This window comes from Mixophyes fleayi, chromosome 2 (assembly GCF_038048845.1).
Source record: "Mixophyes fleayi isolate aMixFle1 chromosome 2, aMixFle1.hap1, whole genome shotgun sequence".
NCBI classification, from domain to species: domain Eukaryota; kingdom Metazoa; phylum Chordata; class Amphibia; order Anura; family Limnodynastidae; genus Mixophyes; species Mixophyes fleayi.
The window spans coordinates 295590234-295612222 of record NC_134403.1 but is presented as its reverse complement, the minus strand read 5'-3'; the positions used below and the strand labels follow the sequence as shown (position 1 = coordinate 295612222).

Sequence of the window (21989 nt, the reverse complement as noted above, 5' to 3'; positions counted from 1 at the left end):
TCTCTCATGGGTGGCAATCTATATAAAATACAATTGTTTGCTGGGGTAACCTTGTGGAAAGGGGGTATGATATCACTGGGTGTTGGTTTGATGGCAATGGGCCCATAATCATATGACGGGTACAAAAATATACCTATGTACATACAGGCATTATTTGATTTAGTTTTCCTGATAGGTAAACAGAGGCAAGACAGACGCTTACAGAGATCATTGACCTCTATAAAGAGACACCTGTTCAGTACACATGGACATCTTTCCAAAGTGGATAATGGGACAGGAATGGAAGAAAATAGAACATATAAAACTGTGCACTGACCGGGTGTCTCTCTATACAGATCACTGATCTCTCTATGGTCTTTCATCTCCCGTCCGTTCAGCTGAATTACCTAATGCTGTCTGCACAGGCGCTATGGAAGAGAACAGGCACAAATCTCTAGATAGCTTAAAACTATGGCATATTATTTCACTTATATTTGTCAAAATAACAAAACAAAAAACTAACTACTGACAATCTAACTACTACTGAATCAAGGGAAGATAAGATCATGTATTTAGTAAAATAATCTGGAAGTCATGTACAAACCAATAAATTGAAGTTATATAAAGGTGGAAAACTGCTTATAAACAAATGCTCAGAAACAATAAAGCTAATATGCAAATGCTGCTTCAGTGTAAGGTATCCCACCTTAGACAATTTATATTTAATATAACACAAATCAAATAGCACTTTAGTATTGCAACTAAGTATAATAAGAGATTGCTTACTGTGTGAACCATGACGTAGTAAGTGAGCATAACCGAATGCTGACGTCTGACAGGGGTTTGGGTATTATATAGTATATACATGTATACCTGATTGGTGGATTTAAAATAAAAAAAAAACCTTAACAGTCAATATGGATGAAAACAATGCACAATGAAACACAGAGTAAGAATCATATGGTAAACAATGTCAAAAATCAATTTTCATTTATTGGACTATTGTACACTGACTAGTCATATATTCTCAGTACAATTAGGCTGAAGACAAAATCAACATTAATGTAATCAAACACTTGAACCAAAATGTAACATGGAACTTTACTCCCATCAAGCTCCTCAGATTACACTTATAAAGCACTGATACTATTTATAGAGGTACAAAAAGGGAACTACAGTGATCACTATTAAAAATTTGATGATGGTTGTCAGTAGGTCTGTACTAATTACACGGCGTCGTATTGTTAGCTTCTTGTAAGATGTTTGTGCTTGCTGCTGAGTCCTGATTCAGCTATACTAAGGGTGCATATATTAAGTCACATCCACTATAGTGATCTTGCAGTCTTCAGTGGAGCACATGGGTTAGCATTTACCCGACTTGCCTCATGGAATCCTGTGTGTCCTGTGGTCACTGTCGGTGTGTTCCACACTGATTATTATGTAGCTCTTGTTTTCGTAGCCAACATACACTACAAAGCCAAACGTATGTGGACAACTGAACATCTCATTTTAAAACAATGGCATTAATATGGAGTTTGTCCCCCTTTGCTGCTATAACATCCTCCACTCTCTTGGGAAGGCTTTCCATTAGATTTTGGAACATGGCTGTGGGGATTCGCAACATTCAGCCTCAAGAGTATTAGTGTAGTTAGGTACTAATGTTGGATGAAAAGCAAACCATAAAAAACAGCCCCAGACCATTATTCCTCCTCCACCAAACTAGTTAGCAGTATGCATTTGGGTAGAAACGTCCTCCTGACATCCACCATGATTTGTCTGTCAGTCTGATTCACGGCTGAGTTGGTTTTGCTTCTAGATTTTATTTTGAAGTAGAAACATCGCTTCCAATTCACCTGGGTGACTCTAGCACTGCAGAAAATTTGACAAACTGAATGGCTGAAAAGGTGACATCCTATGAAAGTGCCTTGTTTAAAATCACTGAGCTCATTAGTACGACCACTCTACTACTAACATTTGACTGTGAAAATTGCATTGTTGTATGATGTGAGTGAGTTCTCTGTACACCGATGCGGAATTAGTGGCGCTATATAAATAAATGATGATTTTACTTCATATCTAAATCAGGACCATTATGTTTAAAGGGCTACTTAAGCCCAACATTTAATTTTTTCAAAAAAGAGTTATGAATAATTCCAGCTAGATGATGCAATTTTGAACCTTGGCAAAACAATGCAACATCACATGGTGAATGGGGCAAATTTAAAAAGTGCGGCTAGCTTTAGAGCTGGGAGGGGTCCTAGTTCAAGTCTAATTCTAAGTTCATGGTTTGTGCAGGTGTAAATTGGCACCATGTAACTGTACTTTGCCCTAACTCAAAATTAGGTACAATATATTTCTATAAGGAGATTCGGTTGGCACGCATGAAACTTTATGGAACAAATAGTGCTTAGAAGCTGTGCAATCACACCAAGAACATTTGGTGGAAAAAAGATGAAGCATTTGAATAACAGAAGACTTTACCAACTGTTAAGCAACGGGGTTGACCTGGATTGTATAGGAGCCAGTGACACAGGAAGGAACACTGTATGTTCACATGGGGAGGGGGGTGGTGTGCATGTGTGTGTGTGTGTGTATAAATGTATCTAAATACATTTAGATACCAAATGTGTGTACTTTGTTGGAAGTTTGGGGTTTATTTTAGGCAGAGGCGGATCCAGATCGTCCCCCATATTTTAGGTAATTTATTTATGTGACGATCCCCACAGTGTACAGCGCTTTCTAGTATGTCAGCACATTATAACTAAAAAAATATTATTATTATTATTATTAATAATAATAATGTAGAATCCAGTGAAATGTTTTCTTTGAGAACATTGCAAAATAAACATGCATGTATTTATGCTAATCAGTGTTTTTAAAATTGTTATTATATTTCACTTTGCATAAAAAAACACTACATAAAATAAGTACACACAAGACTGCAAATACTGCCTTATAGATAACATAACGCTTGTACACTATATTTGTGTAATATCGCACATCACAGTTTCATGCCATTTTATTAAATATTTACAGCATATTATTCAAACCACAACTTATTGGAGGTGATTACAAAAGTGCATGTACATCATATGGATTTTTTTTTTGTTTTTTTTAACCAAAACTCACGTAAAAAAATAAATATTTCTTAGTTTTAACAACACTGAACAGTTAAAGGCCACAGGAATTAAATATATTTGTTAACACATTTTGATCATGTATTACGATTCTAGTGCATTCACAATATCATGCATACAAAATTATAAATATGTTATTGTTTAGAAGCATTCAAAGCTATAAAGTCTTACCTGACCACAAGTCCTGTGGGGAGGAACACAAGATTATGCACTAAATACATTGACATATGCAGAAGTTTAACCATAAAAATACCTAAAATGTTTTTTTTTCTTTTTTATATTGATTGAAAAAAAAAAAAGAAAAAAAAAAGAGAGAGAGATATATTTTCTATATATATTCACATTATTTTTTATAATATATATATATATATAAAATTTCACACCCACACCTTATACGTTCAAAAAGGCTCAGTTATGGAAAAAATGCAAAGAAAAAAAAATCCAAGAGGATTGTTTACTGCAATAAAGTGCCAGCCAAATAACTCTCACTGCAGGAGGGACTACACTGATATTGTACGACAACATACTGTCAGCAACCATTGTGAGAGTGTCAAACAGTAGTGGTGTAATCAGACAATATACTTCACATCAATGAGACCAAGGTCACTTCTATACATCAAAATACACTGAATATTTATAATTTGTCTTGAATTCAGGAGCAACTATTTTTTTGTCTTTAAAAAGACAAACCTAAAATGGTGTAAATGTCTGCTAAGTATTATTATTATTATTAAATATTTGTGGGTGCAGAACTGCTGGAAATCATAAAAGCTGTAGAAAACTGTTCCTTGATCCAAATGTTCCCAATTTTGTGCATGTCATAGTTTCTGCCCATTAGCACAGTATCCCCATATAGCAGAATTAGGGAATCTGTGTGTCTCTTGTAGATCTACAGGCATGCCGTTATTTTCAATAACATCAGAGCAGCCACATGTTGCTTTCACTTGCCTAAATATATTAGCTGGTAAGTAGCTCTCATAACAATATACAGGTGGCAGACTTGGATTTTTTGTCTTGCTTGTTCTGTCCAGTGTCTGCGAGTTCCTGATTAGACAGCTCGGTAGTGTTGGGACTTTCCTTACTTTGATTTTCATCTTTGCTCTCCTTGGTTTGAGTCTTTTCTTTGCCATCTTCTTTTGAAGTATCAGTGTCTCCGTTTCCTTGTAGTGATTTTTGACTTGTCGTTGATCGTCTCTTAAACAGCGATATCTGTAAATGAACATTTTTCTTTATTTGTCAGCTTGTTATCACATCTATGACTAAGGAAGTCTCATTTCATAACTAGCATGTACAATATGAATATGTTTTTATATCTCCAGGGACATGGAATGATTGAAAGCATACTATTATGTCTTAGACAAACAATTAACACAATTACAATGGATGCAGCTACTAAACAGAATGTATTAATGCGAGTGATTGGTGTATGTGTGGTAGAATAACAGTTCTACAGGCCGGGGTGCTGTGTGACAGACAAATATAGAAGTGTAAAACTGGTTTATTGCAAGTACATGCTGCAGACAGACACTCAAAAATACATATTGGATTTTTTTTTTTACTGTTTGGCTTAAGCAAATTTAGAAAAACACTGACATTGTTAATAAGAATTATGATTTTCTAAATTTAAACGGACAATTTATTACACTTACCCTTCTTGTTTTCTCAAGGAATGTTTCTCTGGCTGTATTTTCTGGAGAACTGACCCCATTAACACCTTTTGAATGTTCTAAATCTGTAAGTAAATGACATTAGTACTCAAATAAAATAAATCAATTTAAGGAGGTGAGCCATGTGTGAGGTGATATTACTACCTCGTTTCACCAACCAGTCTGTACCTCGTTTCTCACAAACTGTGGACTATAAAAACATATACTTTTTCTAGCCCTCCGGTTCCCCATATTTGTCAGTCATATTTAAACTTGTATATATTCTATTTGAAAGTAGTTAAAATGTCTGTCAGCATGTTTTTCTTATCTTGCAGACTAGTCCATTGTTTCATCCTGGGCAAAAGGATTATTGTCCACAGTACTGTATGAATGTACATAACACCAGGAGGTCTCATATATTAAGATGGGGAAAAGGTCTACAGACATAGCTCTATGTTTAATTACAGAGAGGTCCTATAGACATCCTCCTGACGAAGTCTATAGGACGAAACGCGTTGAGGCTACTGGATACATCATCATCATCATCATCATTTATTTATATAGCGCCAACATATTCCGTAGCGCTTTACAATTGGGGACAAACGTAATAAACTAATAAACAAACTGGGTAAAACAGACAAAGAGGTGAGAAGGCCCTGCTCGCAAGCTTACAATCTATGGGACAATGGGAGATTGACACATGAGGTTAAGTATACATTTTGCATCTTGGCCCAGCCAGACTGCAAAGGTAAGGTGACTCATAAGCTAAATGATCCTGTCACACAACAATGTTGGTCCGGGGGTAGTTGTCTTCTGTGAAATTGTGTAACAGGCTAAAGGTAGTGAGGTTAAGATGGTGGTTGAGGAATATTATAAGCTTGTCTGAATAGGTAGGTTTTCAGAGAACGCTTGAAAGTTTGTAGAACAGAGGAGAGTCTTATTGTGCGAGGGAGAGAGTTCCATAGAGTGGGTGCAGCCCGAAAAAAGTCCTGTAACCGGGAATGGGAGGATGTAATGAGGGTGGATGAGAGACGCAGATCTTTTGCAGAACGGAGTTGCCGAGTTGGGAGATATTTTGAGACAAGAGAGGAGATGTATGTTGGTGCAGCTTTGTTGATGGCCTTGTAGGTTAGTAAAAGTATTTTATATTGGATTCGGTAGAAGACAGGCAGCCAGTGTAGAGACATACAGAGTGATTCAACAGAGGAATAGCTATTTGCAAGGAAAATCAGTCTTGCCGAAGCATGCAAAATAGATTTTAGGGGTTTGGGTCTGTTTTTGGGAAGACCAGTAAGGAGGGAATTGCAATAGTCAATGCGGGAGATGATTAGTGCATGAATTAAGGTTTTAGCAGTGTCTTGTGTGAGATATGTGCGGATTCTGGAAATGTTCTTTAGATGTATGTAACATGATTTAGATATAGAGTCAATGTGGGGAACAAAGGATAGGCGTGAATCAAGGATTACACCTAGGCAGCGAGCTTGTGGGGTGGGATTTATGGTCATGTTATCAACAGAGATAGAAATGTCAGGTATGCTCTTGTTGGCGGGTGAGAATATTATTAACTCTGTTTTAGAAAGATTAAGTTTGAGTTGACGAGAGGACATCCAAGATGAAATGGCAGAAAGACAGTCAGTTACACGGGACAACACAGATGTCGAGATATCAGGAGAGGATAGATAGATTTGGGTATCATCCGCATAGAGATGATACTGAAAGCCAAAGGAACTTATTAGATTTCCAAGAGAAGCGGTATAGATAGAGAACAGCAGAGGACCTAGCACCGAGCCTTGTGGTACTCCAACTGATAGGGGAAGCGGAGCAGAGGTGGCTCCAGAGAAATTAACAGTGAAAGAGCGATTAGAGAGGTAAGATGAGAACCAGGATAGAACTGTGTCTTGAAGACCTAGGGATTGCAGCGTTTGTATGAGAAGAGAGTGGTCAACGGTGTCAAATGCAGCCGAGAGATCAAGGAGAATTAGGAGAGAGTAATGGCGTTCAGTCTTAGCAGTGATCAGATCATTAACAACCTTGGTCAGCGCAGTCTCTGTGGAGTGTTGAGAACGAAAGCCAGACTGAAGAGGATCCAACAGGTTGTTTGCGGAAAGAAAGCGTGTGAGGCGAGTGTAGGCAAGTCTCTCTAGAAGCTTGGAGGGGCAAGGGAGCTGAGAGATGGGACGGTAATTTGAGAGAGAGTTTGGGTCGGAGTTTTGTTTTTTTAGAATAGGAGTAATCACTGCATGCTTGTATAGTGATGGAAAGATGCCAGTAGAGAGTGAGAGATTACAGATTTAAGTTAGAGGTGAAATGAGCACAGAAGACAGGGACCTACCAATTTGCGAGGGAATAGGATCAAGAGGACAGGAGGTAGAGTAGGAAGATAAGAGCGTAGAAATTTCCTCTTCATTTGTGGGGTCAAATGAAGAAAGGGTGTCAGAGGGTAGTGGGAAGGAAATGAGCTGATGGCTTGTTGAGGAAGAGGATACCATTTCTAGTCTGATCTTGTCAATCTTGTCCTTGAAGTAGGAAGCAAGATCCTGAGCACTGATAGTAGATTGAGGGTTCGGGGTGGGAGGATTGAGAAGATGATTAAATGTATTGAAAAGGCGTTTGGGGTTAGAAGCCTGAGCATAGATAAGAGATTGAAAGTATGTTTGTTTTGCAGTGTCCAGAGCATTTCGATAGGAGTGGTAGACAGAAGTATATGTGAAGAAGTCATTAGAGCTTCGAGATTTACGCCAGTGACGTTCTGCTTTACGGGACAGTTTTTGAAGATTTCGTGTTGCTTTGGTGTGCCATGGTTGACATCGAAGTCGACGTGTAGTATGAAGTGTCGCTGGAGCCACTTGATCAAGGGCCGTTGCTAAGGTTAGGTGAAAATGAGGTACTGCCATCTCAGGGGATGAGAATGTAGAGATAGGGGAGAGAAGGTGTTGGACAGAGGTGGAAAATTGTTGAAGATTAATAGAATTAAGATTTCTACGAGTATGAGGAGGCTTGGTTGAGTTAGACAGTAGAGAGGTTAGAGCAGTGGGGGTGAGAGTGTAGCTGATAAGGTGATGATCTGAGAGGGGGAAGGGTGTATTAATAAAATTAGAAACTGAGCATAGTCTAGAGAAAACAAGATCAAGGCAGTGGCCATCCATCTATCCCTATCACTGTTAAGGTACAAACTGTTTCTCTGGCTCCTGAGTGAAATCCTGAGTGAAATTGGTATCGCTGTTTGCCTCTATTCCCCTCTCCACATTATAACTATGCTCCTGTCACTTTTAGGTTTTCCCTCTCTTACTTAATCAGAGAAGTAGATAAATCACGGACTCTGCAAGACTTGGGATCAAGACCTGGAATAATGTGTGCTACATTAGCCATATGCAATGTATTTTTTAAGACTGAGCACAATTTCTGTATCCAATGTTATTAAGTAGCAAACACAAGGGTGACTAAACAGCCATCTACTGTCACAAAACCATTACATACCATTATCCATTTGGGTGCTCGTAACACTCTGTTGTTGGTTCATATCTGCAACCTAATAAAGAAAGATCTTGGATCTATTATTCTGTCTTTTCACTTTGTTAATTAAGTAAAAAATGTTTACAAAACCATGCAGCTCTGATTAAGAAAAAAATGCTTTTAAATATTTTGTCTTAACACATATACACATTTACTCATTCAAACCATTCAGAACCTCTAAATGTATAACTTTATTATTTCTATGCCTTACAGTATTATATTTTGAATCACATTTACATGGTGACTAGGCAGCACAAAACTGTGAAGATCAAGTCATACCCTGCAGTTGAGGGGTTACAAGGAAACCCACCAATCACTGCGATCGCTGGTTTTCTTGCAGTGCTGTGATGGGAGACCTGCTACATGGTCACAAGGTCATGTGACGCTGCAACGTGGGAGTGAGAAGACCCCCTAGGCAACAAGCAATGAAAATACCAGGGATATGTGGGGCTCTTTAAGAGCCTCCTTCTCCCTATTCCTTAATCAGAAGAACTTGGCGGATCCCTCCTATAGAAGCGGAGATCCCCCCCACTCTCTTTCAAATGAGGGTGCTTAGCTCCTGCCTGCTGTAATATATTGGCACCTAATCAAAAACGAACACTAAATTAGATAGGATAAGGGGAGCACTAAACAGGTTCATATCTCAAAATAAATGGGAGCCCCTCTTTCAAACAAATGTTGTTCGGTTTACTTTAGGTATTATCGAATGATCGTTTTTGATCATCTGATAACTATCATAAATAACATTAAAATAGATATAAGGGGAGCTCAGATCTTGATCACAAATCAATGGGGCACTCGCCTTTTAAAGAGCCCCCCTCTTTTTTTTTTCAACTTAGGATGCTTTAACAGTAAAAGTGTTAAAAAGAACTCCCAGACTTCTCTCATTGTTTCAGTGACCAGAAAAGCCCTACTCTATGGGGTGGATTTAATTCAACGTCCAGATGCTCATATTTCCGGCTATTATGGTAAGAAATCTCCCCTCATTTTCCTTTGCACCCCATTGAAGTGCGCAGAAAAATGAGATTTCTGTAAAAAATTTCCATTCGATGAATCTCAGGGTACTGTTTCAGAGACATATCGCGCCACTTGTCCCTGAATTGAATCTGCCCCTATATTTATTAACAGTTATTTAAATAGCTACATGTTACAGAGTGTGTTTAGGTGGGATCCATGCACTGTGGTCAGAACATGCGCATTCTGATTATGCAGGTCGGAGTGTATGCAAAGGCAGCACATGCCTGGTGCAATAATATCATAACACCTGATGACATGCAGAGGACCCTCTTACCTCTTTGTCGGTTTTACCTAGTATTGTTTATTACGGTTTGTCTCCAAATATAAATCGTACGGGAATTTGCTGCCGCTATATAAATAAATGTTGATGGTAAGGATGATGATGAAAAGTGTGTAAAAGCTGCAAATAATTAACAAAGTTATCTGGGAACAGAGAGTTGTAACAGTGTGTATAATAACACCATTAATATACTCCTATTTCCCATTGCAGATGGAATGTTTCTAGGACTCTGACAACTATTCAATATTACATCTTTCCCCCCTCCCAAATTCCTTAATAAAAGTTATCATCAACATTTATTTATATAGTGCCAGCAAATTCTGTAGCTTTTTACAATTGGGAACAAACAGTAATAAAACAATACTGGGTAATACATACAGACAGAGAGGTTAGAGGGCCCTGCTCACAAGCTTACAATCTATGGGACAATGGGAGTTTGATACACAAGGGTAAGTGCTACATCATATTGCATATTGGTCCAACTAGAATGCAAAGGTAAAAAGTATTGAGTGGGCTGTATGAACAGTCACACAGAAAATTTGGTCAGAGGGTTGTTGTCTTGTGTTAGCTGTGTAGAAGGTGGTAATAGGATAACCTAGGGAGAGTAAGATGGTGGTTGAGTGGTGGTAGTAGCAAAAGCCCCTCCTACTGCAGTTAGAGGGTGCATTTGGGAGAAAGAAAAGAGGATGGTGGCAAGGCAAGCCTAACTGGTCCCCAGCAACACAACAGACAGGGTGGCATAGGAGGTCCATTAAATAATAAATGTAATTAACAACTTGTATCTATGTTTCAGGCTGTACTCACCCCACTCTTAGAACAATTGTTTAACGCGAGTACACACCATAGGAGCTTTTTCCATTGGAGATGCTAGAGTCCCGCATTGTAACGATTCCCAAACCGGGTAAGGACCATACTGTGTGCCAGAATTACAGGCCAATTGCCCTCCTCAATTCGGACATAAAAATTTAAGCTAAATTGCAAGTATACTTCGTCATCTTATTTCGCCCCTGATTCTCCCTGATAAGAATGGCTTTGTTTTAGGATGACAGGCGTCTGACAATACCCGTAAAATGATAAACATTATTGAACAAGCCAACAACACGCACAGCAAATTGATGATCATATCATTAGGCACGGAAAAGGCTTTTAATAGGCTTCACTGGGGATACATGCATGAGATCCTTGCCTGGTTTGGATTCAGTCATGAAATCCTCAACTCCTTTTGGCACTATACAATGGGCCATCAGCATGTGTTTACAGCAATGGCTTCATGTCGGATAAGTTCATGCTTTCCAATGGCACCAGACAACGGTGTCCCCTTTCAACCCTCATTTTTCTTTTAGCTATAGAATCCCTGGCTGAACAGATTAGACAGCACCCCAACTGCTGGGCATTACATTGGCTAAAACCTCCCACATATTTTGTCTTTTTGCTGATGTTATTCATCACCAGCCCATAGGTCTTATTTCCAGTGTTTCATGGCTTATGGCAGGGCTTCAAACTACAAACTATAAGCTAAAAGAGATGCCCTCCCCATAAACATATCGAATGCCCTCCTGGAACGTTTGAAGGCGGCCTTCTTATACTCCATCCCACACTCCTTCCTCCACATTTTATTATTTACTTTCTGTACCTTATAAAGGAAACCCCATTAACAAAAATGTCAAAAAAATAAATAAAATAACTGTAGCTTAACATAACACCTGACCCTTGAAATCGGGTAGTTATATAACAATCAGTCACACCGAGCACTGGAAGCATTATCATCGTCATCATCTGTAATATCTCCACTACATTTCTTCATGGGCTGCTTTGTTGGGGACGGAACTACTTAAAAAAGATGTAACTATCTTGAACTGACAGGTAACCATAGAGCAAGAGAGAGACCCTGCACATATGTGATATTACCTCTTGTTTTGGGCTCACAGGTGTACCAGGTTTCTCCTCATGTGTTTTTGGTTCATTCTTTTCCACTGTTGGATCATCTTTATCCTCTTTCTCCTCTTCTACCTCTTTCACTTCTTCCTCCTCCTCCTCCTCTTCTTCATCTTCATCTTCCTCCTCCTCCGACTCTTCATCTTTATTAGTCTCCTGTTTTACAAAGAAGGAAAAAGAATATTTTCAAATCACTGGATGGACTAATGGTACAATCCCCATGTGCTCACTGCCAAACCACATAAAGGTGACTAACTTGCTCCTGATGTTTGGACATGTAGGTGTCAGTTTGTTAACATATTTCTTGCAATCCAAACACAGTCTTAGTTGTTAAAAGTAAAAAGGGGTAAAGGAGGATGGCTCATAGTTGCAGAGTATGGGCTTGGAGCTGTGGTGGATATGAGGATGTTAATATGTGGTGGTAAGGAGGCTGATATGGTAACTGCATATATTGGACATGAATCTGGGAAACTGAATGGGAGTACAAAGCTGGACACTGTTCTGTAATGATAGCTATAGGACTACGGTGAGCACAAGGCTGTTATGTGGGGAATAGAGGTGTAACTGGTGGAAGGGAGACTATGAGGTGGGCACGGGTCTCTTATTTACTTTCTATTCTTTTTTTTACAAACACATCCCTGAGTAAAATACATAAATAAATATTTTTAATATGTAAATATAGTAACCCCAGCCAAGTACTGGGGACAGTAATCCCAATGCCCTTTGAGGTACGATTCATAGCACTAACACATTATGCAGCACTTTAGAGAGGATGTTTAATCATTCACAGCAGTCCCTGCTCAGTGGAGCTTTCAGCCTAAAGTCTCTCTACACACACATTATGATCCATTTTGAAAACAAGTAACCTACCAGTATTTCTAGACTGTGGAAGCGTCAAAATATCAACTCCAGACAGATGTTGCCCTGGTTGGAATCAAACCCATGGCACCAGTGCTGTGAGGCAACCATTGTATTCACTGTGCTGCCTCCATCAGTTATATACATACAAAATGTAGAAAATAATAGAGCAATAAAGTACCAAGTAAAAAAAAATGAAATAGCTGCCAATAGCTGATAATTGGTAGGAACCCGTTAAAATTAGAGAAAATATAGAGACAATGAATGATTTTCCCTTTGGTCGTGTAATAGGCCAGAAAAGTTTCATTTTCAACTAATATGTAATAAAACACTAAAGCTGCACAGATGGTTTTTGGTTTAATCAGGTTACCTAAGTTGCTGTGTGGAGTCAACTGAATTAGCCTAGTTATGCAAGCACAGTTTTCATTTTGTGCTTACTGAAAGAAGATCAATGGGTACAGAACACATTTATTGGGACTATATTTTACGAGTGACTGCACAGCATTTTCCTCCCTACAAATGGACTAGAATTTTACAGGTATTTAGGAGGCCCCAGTATTCAATTAGAAGTCGCCATACACTTTCCAGGTCTACTGTTATGGCAAAGGACATTTCTATGCGCAATGTAATTAACACATTTAAACACACAAAAGTAACACACATAAAACAGTTCTGATTCCCCCTCACTCTTAGAATTAATGGAAGATATAAAGGAGACCAAGCCAAGCAATATTTAAGGAGAAAATGGAACACTTTAAAAGAATGAAGATGATCGCCCGAAAGTGGTAGTAGCTATTAGTAAGCAGGACTATCCTAAACCTCCCAACTTTCCCGATTTTGTTTGGACACTTTCGATTTTAGGGCTCTGTCCCACCCACAGACGTGTTTGCCCCGCGAATGGGAATGTTAGACGGTATCTTCCATTCAGCGTAGCAGAGCAGCGGTGAACGGGTGCAGAGCATGTGCTACTGATGCTAGGCAGCCCTCTGGTGGTGTGGCCTTGTCCCCAACGTGACATGGCCGTGCTCTGTCCCGAGGCGGGTATAGAAATGTTGGGAGGTACGCTATCGGCGATGAACATTTCTAGTCAGATCTACAATAATGCAAAGGAAAGTGCAGATTGATTTCCCATACGGCAGTTCCAAACAGCCAATGTGTGCACTTGTAAATATAATTGCATATATGCCCATCTAGCACAAAGGCTCAGAACTTTTGCACTTTAGCAAATGACCTTTGTTGTCACATAAAATGTTTACTACAATGAGTAATTAGAATTCACAGTTTTGTTTTCATTTTTGTAAAATAAAACGTTTCTTTAATTCTGACAAAACAATGTGAAGTACCTTAGATTGGCAGTCTGTATAATACTCCGATATAACCAGATTTAGTTCGGAGATATTATCTAGGTAGATAGCAATACACTCCCCATTTTTGTTAGGAGATACTACAGCTCTAATATATGGGTTTATGAGATAGTGCTCTACCATAGTGATACTCTGGTTAATCCATAGCTAATCCTATTATGGGATTTGCTTAACGGGGGGAGGTTTCACTATGAAGATCAATAGAAATACATTCTCTGGCTTGCTAGGAGACACTACAGCTCTAATATATGGGCTAATTAGATAGCGTCTCAACACAGTGATACTTTGACTAATCTCTAGCTAATCTATTGTGAAATTGCCTAATGTGGGGAGGTTTCCCTGTGTTTTTCAACATATAGTAATACCCAGCAATACACAATTATAGCTAGTGGCAACATTAGCAATCTACCTATACATAAGTCCACATATTAAGAAGGATATACATGCAGACAGCATTTGTTTTTAGTATATTTTATTGTATTTCGCTTATTTTAATCAATACTTAATAAAAGTTACATTTTATTTAATATCAATTAGAACCTACCAATAACTTTCTTTCTTTCCCTCAACCTTTCAATGTTAAATAAGTTTAGGTAGACCCCATATCGATATAATTTTGATACATAGGATTACATGGGTAGTAAGCTTCTAAATATATGATTTAGTGCGACAGTATCTCCTATTTCCAAAACAATGTGAAGGTAAACTTAATTTCTACCCAAACTTACTTGTTAAGATAAAAATATGGTTGTACCATCTCACTGTGCAGCTTCTGGAGAAGCAAAACAAGATTCAAATGTCATGTTTCTGTGGATGCCTTTTAATTTATGAAACCACAAGAAACATCTCAGCTTTGGAGGGATCCTGCTCTGTCTTAATTCTAAGGCATCTCAAACCATTTGGTTTTGTTAATGAGAGATGCTTATAACCCGCTGTGATGACAAAGCTGCTTTGTGAAAAAGAAACATTTGTTACCACAGTGATAAGGCAAAATGTACCCGGTGTTTACAAAATATATAGGCCTAATGAGATAAAGTCCAAAGCTTTGGACTTGTCCTACTGTGATTTGAGTATTTATTAGCTGGCATTTATACAGCAAATGTTATATTGTGTGTGTACTGAATTTTCACCACTGTGTATTATTGTACTTCCACGTTATATTATCCGTTCCGGCCGGAATGTGTTACATACCAGTTTGTATTAAATAAACATACATACTTTTATTCTCTCTCTCTCAGCGCCCAGAACCTGTTTATATATGTTCCCCTCTTTGGGAGGTCAGGGATTCCCTCACACACCCCCAGGTTCACCTCTTTGGCTGCTTCCAACATTTGAAGGAAGCGCGACATATCCCAAATATCTTGTGTTTTAATTGAAAATAAATTTAAAAAAAATGAAACAACAAATAGCACTATGGAGAACATGTGGGAAATGTCTAGCAGTAATTGAATCACTATGTACCAGATAACAGTTGAATGCTACTGAATAAAGGTGGACACAGAATAGACTGATTAAAAAGATAAGTCCACCTTTTATTGGATAGTCATTTTTCAGAAATAAGCCCCTCTCCCAGTGGCATTAGTTTGTTAGATACACTCTTTAGTAATGTTTATTTAACAATAACACGCTCATGGCTGAGCTGTTTCACATTTATTTAGGTACTGTGTGCTTCAGTATTTGATGGGCGACCGCCGTCTATATAAGAACAAGAGCACATGATACTGGGGAAAGCTTATGGGTATAAGTTATTTTGTAAAACAGACATATATTTGTACATTTGATGCTGTAAAGTTTGCTCTTCCAAATAACACTCTTATGGAGTAGTACAATGTACTCAATAGTTAAGTGATCATGAAAACATGAATAATTAATGTTTAAGTCAAATTTCCTTTTAAATCAACGATAAATCGGAGACAAAAAAACATGAATCATTTTTCAGTTCTGTTATGACCAATCATTTTTACAAGACTGCCTGTTTAATGCAGACCCGTGGACAAATTGCAGAATGCAATTTGTTTTCATGACACCTGTACCCGATGATGTAACATTGTTTCCAGATGAAATGGACAAAGAGTTTAGAGGAACCTGTCTCTGGGGTTGATATAAGCAATACCTACAAAAGAGGTTTTTATATCTATCCTTTTTATATTTATCCCAAGATTTGCCCCCAAAGTTTATGCATGGAAATTCCACTGAAGTTTGAAGCACTGCCACACCCAGGTTATTATCTAAGGCCAACAGCATTGTGGTCCATGACCAGCAATCAAATTAATTGCTTTCAAGACTTTTCCATGCATTAACGTATGCAGATCGAAATAGGTCAGTCCAGCTGAAAATGTGTCAATAAATTCCAAGGTAACTGTATACATCTTGAACTTAATATGATGAACTGCACACGTATATAGTCTTTTACCAACGAGGATGTGTTGTTTTCCTTGACTGTTGAAGACTCTATGACCCAAGCTGACAGGTATTGCTTAGATCTAGATGTCTACACTGGCCTGTTCCTAAAAGCCAGAAGTGTTGTCAATGCCCCTCCCTTGTGAACTTCCCCAAGTATGTTAATAGGAATTTCACAGGGCAAAGAACATCAACAACACTGTTGCCTGATTCAAACAGCCCAGTGGAATAGAGCAAAGCAGTGCTGGACAGCTCAGAATATCAAGAGCTTCAGGAAATCCGGAAAATGACACACACCAGGGGGTAAATGTATGAATCTCTGGATTCTTCATCTCCGGCATGTTCAGCCTCTTCAGCGCTTAAATTTAAAGCGGCGCTGCATTGTAAAGGGAAACTTCCCTTTACAATGCAGTGCCGCTTTAAATTTAAGCGCTGAAGAGGCTGAACACGCCGGAGCTGAAGAATCCGGAGATTCATACATTTACCCCCAGGTAGGTAAACTCTGCCTTACAACTTAATATTCTAAACTACACATTCCTCTTAAAAGGGTTTTCGCACCTTCAAATGACTTTAAAGAATTGGTTAGTGCAATATCGGCAACCTTTACCGTACACTCTGATTTTTTTTTTTCTGATTATTTTCCTCTCAAGAAGAGAATGAAAAATAAATTCCACATTGAAAGTATTAGTTGTTGACATATAATTGCTTTGAAATGTTCATACGCAAACTTGTACAGGTTTATTTACAGTTGCACTGAATTGAAACAAAAATTAGAATTACACATTAAAAAAAAAAAAGAGAAGAAAAACTAACCAAAAACATACATAAAACAATAAACAACAGCAAGGCAGAAAGTATGAAGGACACGGCAGACACAGAAAGAAATAAAGGCATGCAAATAGAATTCATATACAGCACCATCTCCGTGTCAACATGTAAACATGGAAAAACAAAACAAAACCTAAATTACTGCTAAACACATGTTCCTACTGTGAGTTAACATAAAAATATAACCATAATAATGAATTTTCCCATTCATCTCAGTGAGACCATTCATTTCAATAGTATTTGTTAAAAATTAATGGATTCATTGGTTGTTGATTAGTGTGCCATTGAAATCAATGGGAAAAGCTTGGTATATGCACAAAAGGTTGTTTTTTTTTACATCTCATGGGTTTTGAAGAAAGTGTCTGAAATCAGCAGATATTTTTAGTGATTTCCACAGTGATTTCCACAAATCAGTCTTCCATAGATTCACCCTGTTTTACATTTTCATTACCATTACTCCAAATAGACCATTAGTAGATTCCAGTATGTTTTAACATATTTAGCTCTACTAGTGCTGGTACATGAAGTACTTTTGCCACCAATCTGGAGCCAACATTTTGTACTACTGAACGTGCCACAGACATTTAAAATATAAAAATATGACAACTTCACTATTACTTTAGTGTCAAATACTGTGGTAAGATATTATCCCAAAATTGAGCTGAAGTTTCCAGATTTTTTAATTTTGTTGTGTTTTCAGATTTTATAGTTTTTATTACTTTAAGCTCACGTTTCTTAATATTTTGAACATTCTTTTTCAGCTTGTCTGTTTCCTTTGTAGTTTTCTTTGATTTAAATGTCTTTTCATTGTTCTTTTGGTCTTCCTTTTTCTGCCCTCTTTTTTTTTTATCTGCGCCTTTGTCCTTTTCTTTTTCCTTCCTTTCTTCCTCCTCCTCCTCTTCATCATCGTCCTCCTCTCCTTCACCCTTATCTTCCTCCTCCTCCTCTTCTTCTTCTTCTTCCTCCTCCTCCTCCCGTTCTTCCTCCTCCTCCTCCCGTTCTTCTTCCTCCTCCTCCCGTTCTTCCTCCTCCTCATCCCCTTCTTCCTCCTCCTCATCCCCTTCTTCCTCCTCCTCATCCCCTTCTTCCTCCTCCTCCTTATCCCCTTCTTCCTCCTCCTCCTTATCCCCTTCTTCCTCCTCCTCCTTATCCCCTTCTTCCTCCTCCTCATCCCCTTCTTCCTCCATCTCCTCCCCTTCTTCCTCCTCCTCCTCCCCTTCTTCCTCCTCATCCCCTTCCTCCTCCCCCTCATCCTCTCCTTCTTCCTCCTCCCCTTCTTCTTCTTCCCCTTCTTCTTCTTCCTCCTCCCCTTCTTCTTCTTCCTCCTCCCCTTCTTCTTCTTCCTCCTCCTCCTCTCCTTCTTCCTCCTCCTCCCCTTCTTCTTCCTCCTCCTCCTCCTCCCCTTCTTCTTCCTCCTCCTCCTCCCCTTCTTCTTCCTCCTCCTCCTCCCCTTCTTCTTCCTCCTCCTCCTCCCCTTCTTCTTCCTCCTCCTCCTCCCCTTCTTCTTCTTCCTCCTCCTCCCCTTCTTCTTCTTCCTCCTCCTCCCCTTCTTCTTCTTCCTCCCCTACTTCTTCCTCTTTCCCTTCTTCCTCCTCCTCCCCTTCTTCTTCTTCCTCCTCCTCCCCTTCTTCCTCCTCCTCCCCTTCTTCCTCCTCCTCCTCATCCCTTTCTTCCTCCCCCTCCTCCCCTTCTTCGTCTCTCTCCTCTTCTTCCTCCTCCCCTTCTTCCTGCTCTTCTCCCTCTTTTTCTTCCACTACTTCCTCCTCGACTCCTTCGCTTCCTTCCTCCTCAGCTTCTTCCTTCTCCTCTTCTTTTTCCTCCACTTCTCTTTCTATAGCCTTTTTTGAGTCCCCTTGCCTATTTTGCTCTTTTTCTCTCTCATGTTCTGTATCTGCCTCTGTATCTCGCTCTTCCTGTTCTTCAATCTGACCATTACCTTTATCTTCCTCCTGATTGCATTCTAATGCATCACTGTCTCGTTCCTTCTCTCCCATGCCATTACCTTGCAAACTAAGGGATTTTACACATTCTTTTTGCTTAACCATAAATATTTTACTTTCTGTTTTCCTACTAATATATTTAGGTTTTGCATGTTCTTCTGAACACTCAGTACTATCAGAACTACCTTTCTGTTTCTTAAAACGCACTACTCTGTCACCTTTGGGATGCAATCCACTCCCCTGTGATTCTTTAACACTGAGATGGTCATCTTTTAACCCATTTTTTTGGTTTATAATATTTTTTATCAAACCACCATCTTTTCTTATGCTCTGTCCTGATACACTACCTGAGCTGGAGCTGTCAGAAGTGGAGGATGTATTGTGAGCCTTGTTCCCATCTGTAACACAGACTTTCTTTAGCCCTTTAGTACTTTCCTGGCTTTTGACACAGAGAACCTTGGGGCTTTTGCTATGTTTATTACTTTGAAATGTTGTTGTGCTGTCTGATTGCCTAGTTTCTAGTGAGCTGGCACCAGACCTACACTTTGTTCTGTCTTCTGCATCCTTTAATAATTGCCTATCATGTCTTTTGCTATGGGTTTTAGAAACATTTAAATTTAATTCTCTGCTTGAACTATCTTTTTCCTTTACAATTAACTGCTCCTGACTAGCAACAAACTTTGATTTGCCAGTCTCCGATGCCTTACGAAATTTAGCTTGCATGTATTTTCTTATAGTCTCTGCTTGTGCATCTACACTGGTGGCTCCAGATTCATCACTGTTGGAACTTAACGACTTGTTTTGCAAGGATAGTGATGAAAGTGGAGACCTGCTGATCTTCCTCATTTGCTGCATCTCAACCTTACCATAACCTTTCAGTTCCACATTTTTAAAGTTCTTCTATTCCATCCGAGAGGCACAACAATGAAGAAAGAAATAGAAAGTGTAAGAACAGATGAAATGAAATGTAGTAATAAAGCAAAAGAATATAAGGAAAATGTTAAAATGGTAAAGACACATAACACAAATAAAAGAAAACGTAAAAATGAAACATAAAAAGTTGGAAATGTAAGAAGCATAATTAGAATAAAAGTATAAGAATATATCTAGATTGCCATGCTGCATACTCACATAGTGCAAGAAACGATAGCCGGATATTAATATTACTAATAAATATTTTGTATTGTATAATTCAAGGTTCAACAAGCTATGCGACAAACAAATTAAGCCATGTGCACAAAAGAGTAGATTAGTCTGTATGTTATCCCCTTGTTTGCATGGGTTTCCTTCGAGTGCTCCGGTTTGCTCCCACATTCCAAAAAAAAACATACTGGTAGGTTAATTGGCTGCTAACAAATTGACAGTAGTGTGTGTGTGTGTTAGGGAATTTAGAATGGAATTAGTGGCGCTATATAAATAAATGGTGATGATGATGATGATTAATCTTATCAGAAAGAACCACTTATATAATATGTGACAAACAATTACAGATGTCGTTATTTCTGCCAATAAAATACAAACTAAAAAAGGAAACTTTTTATTTGAAGATGTGTGTCTGTGTGTGTAGTGAGGTGAGACACTACAGAATTTGTCACGTCATAGCTGTATTTTGTAATGAAATATTACAGGCCACTCACAGAATTATAGTAGTGTAACAAAATGTTTTGTAGCAGATATGTAAATTGCAAATATCATAATGTTCTTACTAAGATTATTATTTTCCTTCAGTTGATGCCTGATAACCAAAGTATGACTAAAAATTACATGTTACACATGTGAAATGTATGTGTACCTTGTGATTGAGCTAGACAAGCAGCTAGCGAGCAGTAAGTCAGAGATAGGCAGTAGTCACAGACTCTGAGGTAGATTGGACTAGTTTATTTTCCAATTCACTTCAATTCCTTTGATATCTATGTGCTTTAGTACACCACAATTTTCTTACCAGGAATGGAGGCATTCTAAAGCAAATCAAGAATGTTGTTCTCCTATCTGACCAAAGTGATTCTGCTGTCAAATCACTGCATCTAGTTTATTGACAATCAAATTGCTTTGATGTGATAGGAGAGCATTTCCTATCCAGTTAAGTATACACTAAGCATATGGTCACTTTACACCAAAGCAATCTCCAGGTCAGAAAATCACATTGTTCTACACAGCATGTCTCACATTGCGACAATAATCTGATTTTCACTCTAATTTTCCAATAACCTAGGCTAAATTGATCATAAGAGGTAATAATGTCTTTTCCCCATTACAATTAATTCAGCCCAAACAAATGCTGTTGAAAAACAAATGTGAAAAGCAGAATTAGAATTATCACACTGTGTGAATAATAAAGATGACAGGAATGTAGCTGGCATTCCATATACAGAAAAGAGTCTTAAATAGCATTAATAAATGCTAAATTCCTACTAAAAATGCATATTAGAATACATGTATTTAACTAAAACAATGCAAAAGAACAAACATAAAAACATACATAATCCTATTTAAATGTTTAAAAGAAGCTGATAAAATGCAACATGTCAAATTAAAAAAACAAACCAGAAACCCCCCCACCCCAAAAAAAACCCACAGCATCTTCATGTGACACCACAAGTGGCAACTATCCGATTGCTTTCCCTATTTTTCCCCAAATAATGTGCATCAAAAGAATTATAGATAAATGTTCCCAATAATGTAAGTGGAGGAGGAGGAAAAAGAGCCAGGAACAGGGAAGGTTAGATGGGTTAGACCAGGTAGGTAGAAGAATTAAAGAATACAGAGCTTGCAAAAAAATCCCCAATGAACTATTAAACTGGCAATCAGAATGCCCATAGAACAGAGACCAAAATCTGATTTAGAAATTGTGGAAAGTTTGCTTAAGAGAGGAGGATCAGAATTGCAGAATTCATGATACGTCCAAAGAGTTTATGAGTGTGCTTGGGGAAATCTGGGATAGGTAAAGGCAGGAATATGTGTTTAAGGTCAAATAGGAAATGCTGTTCATTGACATATCTGGGGGAGCTTGGGGCAGCTCCCCCAGATATGCAAAAAAGGAAACTGTAAGGCCGCAGTCCTCCAAGATGTTTATGAGCATTCTCTTTGAAACG

The 21989-nt window shown here is 38.4% G+C and overlaps 2 protein-coding genes across 3 annotated transcripts in view; both read right to left on the bottom strand.

Annotated features, from left to right (window-relative positions):
* Positions 1–945: 945 nt before the first annotated feature.
* Positions 946–21989, bottom strand: part of RPGR (retinitis pigmentosa GTPase regulator) — a 72342-nt gene continuing 51298 nt past the window's right edge. For both annotated transcript variants that reach the window (XM_075196433.1, XM_075196434.1), the window contains exons 14-17: positions 11481–11663; positions 8240–8291; positions 4766–4848; positions 946–4325 (exon numbers count right to left, since the gene is read on the bottom strand). In XM_075196433.1, coding sequence (XP_075052534.1) covers positions 4092–4325; positions 4766–4848; positions 8240–8291; positions 11481–11663 — 552 coding nt within the window. In that variant the 3' untranslated portion in view covers positions 946–4091. The remainder of the gene's footprint in view (positions 4326–4765; positions 4849–8239; positions 8292–11480; positions 11664–21989) is intronic.
* On the bottom strand, positions 16602–19821 carry LOC142139115 (uncharacterized). The gene has a single exon (XM_075196432.1). The coding sequence runs from the start codon at positions 19750–19752 to the stop codon at positions 17572–17574; it is 2181 nt and encodes a 726-aa protein (XP_075052533.1). The 5' UTR covers positions 19753–19821; the 3' UTR covers positions 16602–17571.